Raw genomic sequence first — 13713 nt, forward strand, 5'->3', positions numbered from 1 at the left:
CTGCCAAGCCGCCCCCCCCAGCACGGGATCCCTCGCCAACGCCAAACCCTCCCTCTCAAAAAAGTAACAGTTTGAGAAAACATCCTGTTTGTCTCGTGCTTTCGCTGCCTGAGACCTCGGGGAGGGTTTCACGAGGCTCATTTCTGCACCCCTGTTGTGGTTCAGGATGTTGTCGTCTCCCTTCGGCGCGCGGGTGAGTAATGCGGTATGTGCCGAGTGAGCGGCACGCTACCGACCATGCGCCTTCATCCCCAGCCCATCCAGCTGCGCCTGAGTTATGAGCATCCAAAAACAGGTCCTGCTTAATCACCTCACCATGGGCTTGTTGGTGTGGGTAACCGAAGCCGTGGGATGAAGGGAGCTGCCGAGCTGCAAGGGAATGCTGAATGGAGAGGGATTTCCTTCATGTGCTCCAGCCATGCAGGGAGGCAAAGAGGATGTTGAATTATTTGTGCTGGGGTGCAGGGCTGGTAAATCATCACTGTTAACTGTCCGTAGCTACGAGCTGGGGTGTTTGAGTGAGATGGGGAGAGGCGTTTTCTCCCTCTGACACCGGAACAAAGAAGGATGGAGCACGACATGGAGTCGCAGGGGTGATGCTGCTGGAATCACCCCAGTCTTACTGACTGCACCCCAGTCTTATTTCGGGAGATTTATGCTCCAAGGGTGTAAATCTTTTCTGGAAGTGGGACTTGGTGCTTTGAAGCTTTGGAGAGGCAGCAGGAGAGCGGAGAAGACGAAGCGCAGCAGCGCACTGGCAGCCCACGGGCACTGAGCTCACCCTGCAACCCACCCAGGATTACCAGCACATGACACCCTCCCTGTCACGGGTCCCCAGGGCCCCCCAAAGCAGGGGATGCTTCCGTTCACGGTGTGGCTCTGCAACTCTCATGACACGGTGCTTTGCTGCTCGTGCAGAGCTGAGAGGTCACAGCAGGGGCGATGGCAAAGGCTCGCGAGGTTTCGGTGCAGGTTTCACATTTGAGTGTGCTGAAGAAACTGAACAGTTTCAGCTCTGTCTCCCCATAAGCTACCATGGGGTTAATTTTGGGGGTGAGAACAGTAGCTTTTCCTCTCAGCCCAAACATCTCCTGTATCATTGTCCTGCAAGTTGCAGAACCCCGCGAGTGGCCAGAGGAGATATACCTCCCCACCCCACCCCTGCCGCGCACGCCGCCGGCGAAGGCCGTGTGCTTTAAGCCCTCCTGCAAGGGCACTTATCCACCCCAAAGCTGGCACCTCAGATACAGAAGGGTTTGTTACCTACGCTACATCCAGGGTCACTTTAGACCCTGCTCAGTTTTTCTCACCTCAGTGCCACCCAGTAGCAGCGAGCGCCACAGCCCAGAGCCATCCAGTGGTGCCTGGAAAGCTGCATCAATCCCCCTCCAAATCCTCGGTATTGTTTGTCCCCTCAGCTGGTGTTAGGCAGCAGAGCCTGGAGCTGCTTCTTTCAGCTTTCCAGAAAGAGAAAAAAAAAACCAAACCCCCCAAAAAAACATAGTGGAGTGAATGTTTTATTTCCCTCAGCTGGCACAATGAAACATTTCCAAGCTGCTGAGCAGGGGCGGAGAAGCGGCTCCCAGCCTCGGAGTCTTGTTGGTTGGGCTTTTCCCAGCGCTGCAGCCTGTATCCAGATGAGACCACAGCTCCAGCTTCTGTGTCACGAGTTTGTCAGTACTCTCCACCCTACTCCTCATGCCTCCCAACATCTTGTGTGCAGCTGCATGCTTGTGTGAAGCCAGAACCGAGAGTCCACAGCCATGCCTGCCTTTCCAGAGAGAGGCCTTGATCTAAAAACTCTAGAAAGACTTGATCATCCCAAAACATACATCCCCTTGGGTTTATTACTGCTGAGCCCTCGTTTCACTCTGCATTGCACACTTAGCCTCCTTCAGATCCCTCTGTTTTGCTGTGGTCAAAATCAGGCAGTCATGTACTTGGGTTTCCCATCTTCCACCCACATTTTGCTTCCTAAGTAGAACTTATTCCCCGCTCCGTGACTGCGTTGGCTGTGTCAGGCAGGCAGCACCTCATTTGAAGTCCTGGAAAAATCTGTATAAACATCCTGTTCTCCATCTCCACAGCCCCATTAGCAAGGGAGCTGCATCCATGGAGTGCCTGGGCTGCAGTTGGGTCCCACTGTCCCTGAGCGTGGCGTGTCTGGCTCTCCATGGGGCCCACAGCTTCGAATGGGGGATATCTCCTTGAGGAGCACTGAGCCACGATCCCAGCCCTGCTGTGGCTTCTCATGAGGCATTCCAAGTTTCCTCTTAAGCATCTCACCTGTGTGACATTTATCCAGCAACTCATCCATTTAACTTTCCAGCCTTACATCACTGGGCTACCTCTGATCTTTCCCCACTTGGTCCCTTCGCCGTTGTGCCCCCCACCACTCACAGCCAACGGAGATGCTTCTGTACTACCCACAGCACTGACACGCGTCCGTGGCTGCTTACACTCTACTTGGCTTGTGTTTTCCCCGAGGTCCTCGATTAGATGCTCAGTCAAACTCTAATATTCCACGGGCCAGCGATCTGCTTCCACTTGGAGTCATCTCCTCTCTGCTGGTTTCCCTTTTGCCAGCGTTTACCCCGGGGTGTCCGATCGGCTCACGATGCTCTCCCTCTGGGATGTGGTTCTCCACATCCACCATGATGCTGGTGGCATCTTGCTCACCCCCATGCTCACACCCGCAGCTGTCGATGAGGGACACAAGCTGCTAAAGGCCATTTCTGGGGCTATGAAGGTCAGGAGCTGAGGAAGGAAGAGGAGCCACCCGGTCCTGAGCTCAGCCCCAAAATCTGAGGAGCAAAGAGAACCTCCTGCTCCTGGTGTTAATTATATACAGCAATAATTATCATGTGGTTTATTACATCATGTGGTTCCCTGGCAGGGCCGGAGCAGCACTGGGGTCGATCCTGACTTCCTCTTGTGTTTTCCAAGGAGTTTCACACCTGGATGCTGGGTGCTGGGGTTTCTTCCCCAGCAGACTCTCACCCGGCTCTCGCGTCTTGTCGTCCCTTCGAATGGAACTGTCATTAGAAATGAGTAATTTTATTTCCCAGGAGATGCCTGGTGGCAGCAGCATCTGTTGTTTTGCCCTAATGGATTCCCTCAGCGGGCAGGATATGTTGGGGCTTGGCACGGAGCCAACGCTGTGTCAGATAGGGCTGGGCTTGGGCAGAGCTGGGCTTGGGACCTCCAGTTCCTGAGCACCAAGATCTGGGAGGTGGTCTCCCAAATACACGTCGTAGGATCATAGAATCATCAAAGTTGGAAAAGACCTTCAAGATCATCAAATCCACCCGTCAGCCCTGCACCACCGTACCCTCTAAACCATCTCCCAAAGCACCTCGTCTACCCGTCTTTTGAACAGCTCCAGGAATGGTGACTCCACCACCTCCCTGGGCAGCCTGGGCCAATGCTTCAGCACTCTTTCAATGAAGAAGTTTTTCCTGATATCCAATCTGAACCTTCTGGTCACAACTTGAGACCATTTCCTCTTGTCCTATCGCTTGTCACTAGGGGAAGAGACCAACACCCATGTGGGAGATGGCAGAAGTGTCTCAGAAGCCTGTTGAGGCCTTGCTAGAATAGAGGCTGATTTATGGAGTGAATTCTCCTATTTACTACTATCTCCTCCTTAGTACTACTCTCCCTACTTACTACTCCCTGTAGTAAGGGTCAACCTGGTGACAACTCCGGAGGGTCCTGGCCATCCCGCTGGCGGATCTGCAGGGCACAGCTCTCCCACTGGAAGGCTCAGCACCTCCATGGGGTGCTGGGCTGCAGTAAGTATCAGGTAGATGAAAGACAAAGGATGAGGGCAAGGATCTTCTCCAGGCACCAAAACCCTTCCAACTGCCTTCTGAGGACATAGCATGCGGGTGGTCGTTGCCTGTTGAGCCAAGGGGTGAGCTTGGATGTTGCTCTTGATAAGAAACTGGGTTTGAACCAGTGCAGGATGGTTCTACTTGAATCAAGTAGGTCTCCAGGATAGAAGGAGAGGCTGGTGGTTGGATTACCATGGTGGTTAAAAGACAGATCTTGAAAGCTGGAGAATTTGAGGTTAGCTCTTAATTCTGGTGCTGTTTCTTGTGACCTTGGGCATGTCACTCAGGTCTCTGCAGAACCGTGTGAAACACATTCACCCTTAAGTCTTCAAGTGACAAGATCTTCCACCTGTATTACAAAGCCCCATTGGTCCTTTAAATTGTCAGAAGGCCAGAATATCATTCATATGTAATCAGTAAACTCCTAAGTGTTCTTTAAATAGCACAACCCACCACAGTCCTTCAGGAGTCACCACATGGGTGGTGAAGAGATGTGTGTTCCCAAGCTTGAAATTCAGCAGTGCCAATTTCTGCCACCTGAATTTCCCCTTGAGAACCTTCCCCTGACCGCATCACCTTATCGGGATGGAGAGGTGAAAGAGTGAAGTACCACAGTGGGACAGGTCGGGCCACCTCCCTCAGACTCTTCCTTTGGGATCTACGTTCTGCAGGGCTGTGGGGAAGCATCTCCCCAGCTGTCGTGCTTGGTGAAACCTTGTGGTAGCTGTGTGATTTGGAAGGTCTTTTGGTCCGGTGTCTTGGCTGATGCAGGCAGCTGTTCCCTCCCTTTCGGTCAGTGAATAACCCATCTTACTCCAGGGCAGCCAGCAGCTGTCATCTCCCCTTTTCACTGCTGCACCAACGACTGTGATGCTGATGTGACTGATGGGCTGGAAACCAAACTGATGTTTCCTCCAACCTCCCCCTTGTTGGCGATTGACCAAGAGCAGGAGCAGCATCCAAGAGACTCGAGCTCCCAGCACGTCAGGCTGCTTGTGGAGCTGGTGGCCGCGTGCGGCGCCGCGTTGCCTAGCGGGGAAAGCCAAGGATGGGTTTGTCATCCTTGCGAGGACTTGCAAAGGCAGGTTGTTCTTTGGATGACATTTAAGAGCTGCTCTGCTCCCACAGGAAAAGGTTTGGAGGCTGAAACCTCTCCTCATGTAAAGAAAAGCAATGTATGATCCAGAGTGGGTGAGTACTGTGGTGCGGGACCTGGAGAACGTGGCAAGGGAAGTGAAGACCTTCTTTAATGGCATTGTTACATGGGGCGAAGATCTGAGCATCTTCTCCAGATCCCACTATCCCAGGACAATGTTAGCTTCACCTGGACCTGTGGTTAGTTGATTCTTCTCCTTCCAGCAGAAGCTGGGACCTAGAGACATTTAGATTCTTGCTGAAGATCCCACAGCCGCAGTGCTCAGAGTACATCAAGGGACCTTTTGGTTTCCAGGCCTGGCTCTTGCTTGTGGTCAAAATTCATGTTAACATCATTCCTCTCCCCTGGTTTGGGCTCTTATGTCAAGAGTCTGACATCTTCTTCCCTGCAACCTGAGGGGGGCTGAGGCCAAGGAGCAGGAACGTCATTATCACTTATCCTCATTGAGATGCTTGATGCTAAACCTGCTCTCCAGGCACGTGATGGCAGGAATCTCCCAGAGCCTCCTCTGCATACACGGCTCGTTCTGCTAAGGCACGGTAAAAATAGCAGACTAAGCAGGGATTTCAGCCTCAGCTCACTGAGACAGGAGTAAATAAGCATTAAATACCTGGGACAACGTGAGGGCTTTGCGTGCCGCTGCCCTGCCAGTGCCCAAACCCCCAGCCAAGCAACCAACCAGCCAACCAACCTGACGTTCACCCATATGGAAACATCTTCATTACTTCAGAGCAGCATGAAAATGCAGTTTGTGGGATGTGACAGGCCTGGGTCTTGACAAAGCAACAACACAACTTGTGCCATGTGAAGGGCTTAACGCTGTGTCCATGAAAAGACCCTAACGGCTCGAGCAAGGCAGGACCTTGGTGTGTTCAGAGCACTGAGGGTGGTGGTGGAGTTGATGCCACCGGGTCTTTAAACTGCTGCTCTGTATTGTACTGAAAAATGCTGGAAATTCAGGAATTTGACGTGCAGGTGAGGTCATGGGAGAGATTTCCCTAAGACCGATCGCTGGCTGGCTCTTCCCACTGCTTATGGCACACAGGAAGGTACTTGTGGTGCAGGACGTGGCTTTTGTGGCTGTCAGTGAAGGTGAACATCCTTGCTGGCCATCCCTGACCCTGCCCTGCGCGGCCTGAGATGGACAGATGGACACCCATCGCCGTGCTGTCCCAGTGTCCCTGCTGGTGGCCACCTGAGCAGCTGAGGGAAAACCCACTTGGGTGCCAGGAGCTCCCAGGTTCAATCCTGGGCTGGAGGATTAGAATCCCAGGGGAAGGTTTGTGGGGATGGGTCTGTCCCTGTGCCCGTGCCCAGCTGGCCACTGCCTTGGTTCAGGGCGCTCCGACCTCAGGAGGCTTCACAGTCCGTCTGTCTGTCTGTCCACCCGTCTGTCTGTCTGTCCATCTGTCTGTCCGTCCATCTGTCCACCCGTCTGTCTGTCTGGAGAGGGACTTTAAAAGAAGCCCAGCCAGCCCTACCTGGGATTCTCACAGCTCTTCCAGTCTCTGCTTTCAACCTCTGAGCTCAGAACAAATGACGTCATCACCCCCAGTCTAATTATAGACCCAGGAGCGACTGCTCATGAGGTCACCCAGTGAGCACGTGGACACCCGGGCCACAGACCCCAAGTTCTTCCTCACCCCCCCCCCCCACCTCCTCCTCCCGCTGCAAAGTCTCCCTGGGTGCACATCTCCCTGCAGGCAGGGAGCTCAGCTGAGCCCGAAAGCTGAGCTTAGACCTAAGGCTCGGCTTAACGCAGCCACGCTCGGGCTGATGCAGAACGCTTCCTGCCCCAACACCCCCCTTCCCTGCCGCGGGCTGGGTACCGCTGCCAAGCGCATCCCACCCCCTCCCACCTGACTCTTCTCCCCTCTTCCCTTCACAGGGAGAAACGCGCCCTGCAAGTCAGCGTCACCAACCCGGTGCAGTGCAGCCTGCACGGGCGGAAATGCACCGTCGCCGTGGAAACCAAGATTAACCAATCCCAACCGGATTTCACCAAGCATCGTTCCGGTTTCATCCTCTGCGTACCGGGGAATTAGCATCCCCCTCCGAATCCGGAGGATGAAGGATGGACTGGGGGCTTTGATGGTCCTCCCCGTGCCTTGGACTTTGGGGGGGGTTGGGGTGGTTAAGAGATGCTCAGCTGTGACTTGGGTCACGTGCCTAAAAAGATCTCTAAAGCCAGAGCTTTAGCAAACCCAAATTCAGGAGAGGGTTTTACTACCACATGCAACGAGGGCTTAAAATAGCCACTGACCTGTATCCATCCTATGAAACAGGCTGGAGTAGCAGGAAAGCTCCTGAATTAGTCCCCAAAACTGCATTTATAGGTACTTCCACCCTTTCCCTCCTTCCCCACGTTGATTCTCAGCCCCTCACCTCTGTTCCCTTCTGCATTTCCTTTTTAGTCTGCCCTTTTTTTTTTGGCAATATTACGCAGCCTCCACTGGAGGAACCAAAGATACCCGGCTCAGGGAGTCTGGTTCCCTAAGACCAAATCCCACAGGAACCAGAGCCAGGTTTGGAAAGGAGGGCTGGCTTCCCAAGCCGGGGAGATGCTCCGTGCTCTACCAGCTCTCCAGCATGCAGAGAGTTGGGATGGGACATGGACACGCACCTCCAGACTCACTGCTTTGCTGCCTGGAGCCCATTAACCCATCAATGCTTGGCTGGAGACAGCCCTGCCAGCAGAAAGGAGAGCAGGATTCAGGGGGCAGAGGGTTTAATTTTTAATCCTGCATTGCTTCTGCCTTAATTACCCTCTCAGTGACCTTAAAAAAAAAAAAGATAATCTAGTGGGTTCCCATCTGATCCAAGTGGCCTTGATGAATTTTTATACGATCCACGTGTTGGTCCCAGCGAGGAGGTTCAGGGAAACCTTGGGGACTGAGGCATCCTTGCTTTGCACTATTTATCTCTAACTCTGAGCACATCCATCTGCGCTGGGACCCAGAGCACAAGCCCGACTGCAGCCACCCAGGCTGGACCCTTCGGAGCCTTTCCCTGGGTCTCCAGGTGTTGGGTGTTTGGGGGTGTCGTGCCTGCTCCATCCTGGTTCCAGCAGCACCTGCGTCTGCCCGGCTCAGATAACCCCAACTTGGTGTTTAGGGGTGTGGGGACGCACTGTGGGTGCTGGGCTGCTGCGGTGGTTCCGGAGTGGTGGTGGCCACGTCAGGCTGTTGGGTCCTGTGTACTGAGTCCTGGCACTGCGGGTCAGGTCAGGATTTCCAGCCCCTTGGATGTGGGGCGAGGAGGGGGGGTTGTCTGCTGGTCACCCCACATCAGGGGTCTGTCTCAAGCCTTTTAATTGAGCGTTTTAGGAATGAGAAAACCTGGAAGAGCCTTGTCACCTAACACCCGGCTAACGAACGGCTTCCCAGGGCCACCCGTGGATGGACAGAGGAGCAGGGACAGGTCGCTGCAGCGATTGTACCAACAACAGAGACCTGAGGTGATGGTACCTCGAGCTGGGGAAGCTCTCGCTCTGTATCGACCTGGGACCCTTAATCCCTCCGTGCGCTCTGCCGGGGGGTCCCACACCACAGTCCTCCTGCTCACGTGTCCCTCAGCCTCAGCCCAGCCCCTGCCAGCACCCCAGCACCACATCCCAGCTCCAGGATGTCCAGTGAGCTCCCGCACCAGAGGGGAACAAACCCTCATGGACACGGGCGAACACCCATCACCCACCACGGAACCATCCAGAGTCCAGAGGTGACAACCCACAGTCCCGACCTCACCAAGCACACGCAGCTGGGACCACCAAGGACCCTCCACCTCCTCCAATAACCCCAGCATCAGCTCCTCAGGAGGAACACCACCCACACCGCCACCACGGGACACCGCAGCTCCAGCGGGAAGCTGCCGGGGAAGGAACCTCCTCATCCTTGCTGTGCCTTCCGATTTGCACTCCTTGCTTCTCATATCTACTCATCCGGATGCCCCCATCCAGCGACGCTCCCCCGTAGCCAAGGTAGCAGCAGGAGTTTGAGTCGGCACTTTCAGCCCCCATCCCTCTGCACGATGCTCGTACCGGAGCGTGGTGGGCGGCGAGAAATCGCAGCCTTAGGAGATTCCTGACACTGAGATGGCAACATTGTACGTGATGAGATGTGTCTTTATAAAGTATATTATCTGTTCCTGCTCTGGTTTTATATATATATAAAAAAATATATAAAAATTATATATATATATATATATATTCCTGGGGTTTTCCCCTAAATTAACTATTTCCAAATTGAAGTTTGATTTTTCCAGCCTGGGGCAATGATGCAATGAACCTTTTTTCCCCCCCCTCTTAAATCTCTGATCTTTTAATGTCTAAAAGAGCAGGAAAAAGCAAAAAAAAAAAAAAAACCCAACAACCAAACCACAACTTACTCTAATGGACCTGGGGGGGGGTTTGTTTACATCATTCACTGTAATAAATAAACCCAACGATTAGTTGCATTCCCACCGTGGCGCTGCCAGTTCCTGCCCGGCGCGGTAGCTCGGGGATGACGCCGCTCGCGCCGCACGGATGGAAAGTGGAGTTTCAGCGTCCTGATAACCCCATTTCCCACCTTTCACGTGCTGGGGAAGTGGTGGGGGGAGGCCTGATGCTCCTCCTCACCCTGCGCCCTTCCACCAGCTTCCCGCCCCCCCCCACCAAGGCGAAGGGGTGACCCTGGTGCTTAAACCCCTCTTCTCATCCAAGCAAATCCAATTTCCCCGCCGCCGCGAAGGGGGTGCTGGGGGTGGGTGGGGGTGGGGGTGGGATGGCAGGAAAGACTCTGGCCACGACCCCACTGCCGTGTAATGGATGGTCAGTGCATTTTTATTTAATCAGCACAGTACAAAAATAAATAAAAATAAGGGGAGGGGATTAAATTACAGGCACACTGAGCCCCATGACACAGCCGGTCGGGTTATAAACCACACATACTTACAAACACACTATACACATACATACAAAAAATGAGACAAATATAAATTAATAAGTAACAATACCCCACCGATTTGGTCAACAGAGAGATCTACAGAAGAGATTGCACTAAAAAAATAAAACAAAAAAAACAAACCAAAACCAAACCCCAAACCAAACCCAGAAACCCAAACGTACCCACACGTGTATCGGTAGCGGGGTCCAATGTACAGCGATGGAGCCGCGAGTGACCGAGGGGGAAAAGCTCATCAAAGAAAAAGAAATGGCACGTTATTCCTCCCTCTCAGCTGCGGGAGTTTCACACCCAACGGGACCAGAACTAAACTAGAAGGGGGGGAAATTAAAAAACAACAATAACAACAAAAAAATAAACCCAAATAAAAAGAACTTATCAGTCACCAGGCCTGATAAGGGAACAAACACCAGCTCAAGGCTGCGGTGTCGGGGTGGTGTCGGGGGGGGGGTCTTTGTGCACGGGTGTCATTTTTACAGCCATCGATCGTCTCAGGAAGGGTTGGGTTGTTTTTTTTTCTTTCTATTATTATTTTTTTCTTTCTATTATTATTTTTTTTTCCTTTTTTTGTTGGTTTTTTTGTTTTTTTTTTCTGAAGACACAAAACGCTCCCGTTCGCATGCGCAATAATACCACTGTAAAAGCAACAATGAAAGAATAAAGGGGGTGGGTTGTTTGTTTTTTTTTTTTCTTGGGGTGTTTTTACTTCCCCCTCCCCCCCACCTTATGTTAGTTTTTTTTTTTCTTCATTTTTGATTTTTTTTTCCTTTTTGTGGTTTTTTTTTTTTTCCCGTTTTGTTTGTTCTAAAAGTATCCGTATAGCAGCATGTAGGTTCCTTCCTTGCTTGCACACACTCAAGTAGATCCTTTACACAATACTCATGATCAGTGCACGATGGGAACAAGACATTTCACATTGATGTCATGGTACAGTAGCGGTTATTTCCCTCAGCCCAGACCCGCTCGGGGAAGTCGAGTCTCTTCAAAGAAAATAAATAAAGGAGGAGGGAGGGAAGGAGGGAAGGAGGAGGCGGGGGGGAAAAGGGGGGGCAGCGAGGGTCCCCGGGCCGTGCCCGTGTCTCTGTCCTGTTACCGGCTGCTCCGGCGCCGGTAAGTCACGGTCGGCCCCCGCTCAGCCGCCTCCGGTGAAGCCTCTAGAGCCGGGGTGTGGGGTGTGGGGGGGATGTTGGGATGTTCTCCTGGGTTTTTTTCCTTCTTTCGAATTTTTTTCGTTCGTTTTTCCTTCTTTCCACCCCCCCACCACCCCCCCGCGACCCCCCCCCTCCCAACCTGGTCTTTGTCTCGGTGATGCGGCGGGGGTCGAGGGTGAAGGAAGGGGGGGGTGCGGCTCGGTTGGGGGGGTTGTCCCCCCATATCTCCCCCCCCTTTTCACGATTTGCTGAAATCAATCCGGTGGCTCCGCAGCGTCCCCGGGCCCGCAGGATGGGGAGGGGGCGACGGCTGGAAAGCGGCGACCCGGGGATGGGGGAACCGGGGTGGGGGGGGGGCTAGGCTCCGGTCCGGCGGCGGACGACACCCCCCCAACCCCCCGCTCCCTCCCTCCCTCCGCCCGGGGCCGGAGCGGCGGCAGCTCCCGCCTTTCCCCGCCCGGAAAAGCCCCCGGGAACCGGGCCGGGCCGAGCGAAGCGTGTCCGGGCGGGACCGGGAGCGTGTCCGGCGGGGCCGGGAGCATCCCCGGCGGGGCCGGGCGGGCGCTCACCGGTCGAGGCCGATGAGCAGCCGACCCTTCTCCTCGGCGCCGCTTTCCTTCTTGAGGTCGGCGAAGACCTGGGTGAAGTAGTGCGGGTCGGCGTTGACCTGCAGCATCTTGGGGCTCATGAGGTCGATGATGGAGAGGCAGCGGTCCCAGAAGGCCTCCTTACAGCTCTCCACCAGGAAGGGCTTGAGCGGGTAGGAGATCTCGTTGCCCATGTAGGAGTAGGAGAGGTACAGGCAGGTGAGCAGCACTGCCTGCAGTTCGTGGTCGCTGGCCACCTCGGCCGAGATGACATCCCGGCAGAGCATGTAGAGGAAGACCACGTTGGCCGGCGTGATGAAGCCCTGGTCCTGCCAGCCCTGCAGCAGCAGCGAGCGGTCCACGGAGCGCAGCCAGAGCACGGGGTCGGTGGGCGAGAGATGCTTCAGCCGGTAGCACCGGCGGCACAGGAACTCGCCCAGGCAGCGCAGCAGCTCGCTGGTGGACGCCTGCACCACGACCCGGCGCGGGGTGGCGGCGGCGGCGGCGGGCGCGGCCGGAGGAGCCTTTTGCGCCGAGGCGAGGGCGGCGGCGGCGGCGGCGGGGGGCGGCGGGGGGGCGAAGGTGGCGAGGTTGGCGCAGGAGAGCGACTTCTTCAGGTTCTCGTTGTTGAGGTGGGTCACGTTGCTCTGGTAGCCGCCGTTGGGCTGCACCTTCTTGGAGCTCTTCTTCTTGGCGGAGACGGCGGCGATGCGCTTCCAGGGCAGCACCGAGATCAGCGAGTGCCGCTTCAGGCCCTTCTCCTTCGCGTTCTTGCTGTTCTGCACCGCCGTGTAGTGCCCCACCGTGGCCGCCCCCTCCTCGAACAGCGGGGCCTTCCGGTAGCTCGGCGACAGCGACAGCACCGTGCCCATGGCGCCGGCCGACCGGCGGGCCCCGCCGCCCGCCCCGGCCCCGGCCCCGGCCCCCGGCGCGGCCCCGCGCTCGCTGCCCGCTCCGCCGCCGCCGCCGCCGCTCAGCGCCTCGCCCCGCCCCGCCGCCGCGCGCGCTCCCGGCGGCGCAGTGCGCGCGCCCGCCGCCGCCCCGCCCCGCGCCGCCACGTGCGCCCGCCGCGCCGGCGGGAACGGCCCCGCCACGCCCCGCCCCGCCCCTCGTGCGGCTCCGGAGGTCCCGGGCGCCGGTACCGGGTGCGGGGGCGCCGGCCCGGGGTGAGCGCGCAGAGCCCCTGGCGGGGACCGGGCGGCCCCGGGGGGGTGACGGGACGGGGATCGGTTACAAAACGGGCGGATAAACGAACTTGGGAATCGCCGGTACCGCGGGGCAGGGTCCCGACCCACGGCCCGGCCCGGGGACCGGGGGCAGCCCCGGCGGGGACCTCGCCCAGCACCGAGCGGCGCTCTGAGGAACGGCCGCGGTGCCCGCGGGACGCCGAGGGGCAGCGCCCGCAGCTCCGGTGCCCGCGGTGTGCCCCGGCCCTACCGGGGTCACGCTCCAACCGTGCCACCCCCCCCGCCCCCCGCCCCAAACCGCCCCGTGGCTGAATTCGGGGCTCCCCGTCCCGCACGGCCGGGGAATAAACCGGCTCCGGCTCCCCCGAAGAAGCAGCCGGAGCCCCTGCGCGTTGCGCGACCTGCAGCGACACTCCAAGGCGGCTCCGCAGCCGCGCAGACCCCGCCGGCACCGGCCGCGCTCGGCTTCTGCCCCGGCGCTGCCGCCTGGCCGCGTCCTGCCGCAGGGTTCGGGTGGGCTCCTTCGGCCCCGAAAGCCGCCGCTGCACAGCCCGTCCCGTCCCGTCCCTTCCCGGGCACGGGAATATTCCAACAACCCCGGACCCGCCCAGCGCCGGGACACCAAGAGCCGCCCGGGGAGCGGGGGGACGTGGGAAAGGGCTGTTCCCAAAAGCCACCTGGACACACTGTGCCTTGGGGGGGCCCCTGCCCAGGACGAGCCCCCGCACAGGGGGAGAGGGGAGGTAAAGGGGACAAAAGCTCACTTGGGGGTCAAAGTGATGCTGAAGCTGCTGCTTCCCACAGGGCTGGGGCCAGGCACGGCCAGGCCATGTGTTTGGGCTGCACGGGGGATTTT

General features: G+C 56.7%; 2 protein-coding genes across 2 annotated transcripts in view; one reads left to right on the forward strand and one right to left on the reverse strand.

The window, feature by feature from the left end:
• MYO1D (myosin ID) overlaps positions 1 to 7108 on the forward strand; it is a gene marked incomplete at its 5' end in the record, with an annotated part of 143061 nt that extends 135953 nt beyond the window's left edge. Inside the window, one exon of the mRNA XM_084275549.1 lies at positions 6881 to 7108. Coding sequence (XP_084131675.1) covers positions 6881 to 7037 — 157 coding nt within the window. The 3' untranslated portion in view covers positions 7038 to 7108. The remainder of the gene's footprint in view (positions 1 to 6880) is intronic.
• Positions 7109 to 9783: 2675 nt separating this feature from the next.
• On the reverse strand, positions 9784 to 12614 carry CDK5R1 (cyclin dependent kinase 5 regulatory subunit 1). Its single transcript, XM_084275442.1, has one exon. The coding sequence runs from the start codon at positions 12540 to 12542 to the stop codon at positions 11649 to 11651; it is 894 nt and encodes a 297-aa protein (XP_084131568.1). The 5' UTR covers positions 12543 to 12614; the 3' UTR covers positions 9784 to 11648.
• Between the last annotated feature and the right edge of the window lie 1099 nt (positions 12615 to 13713).

The sequence above is a fragment of the Gallinula chloropus genome (assembly GCF_964237585.1).
Source record: "Gallinula chloropus genome assembly, chromosome: 26".
Classification (NCBI taxonomy): Eukaryota; Metazoa; Chordata; class Aves; order Gruiformes; family Rallidae; genus Gallinula; species Gallinula chloropus.

Excerpts from the sequence above, each read along its gene's own strand:
- CDK5R1 (XM_084275442.1), bottom strand. The coding sequence starts at position 12,542 with ATGGGCACGGTGCTGTCGCTGTCGCCGAGCTACCGGAAGGCCCCGCTG.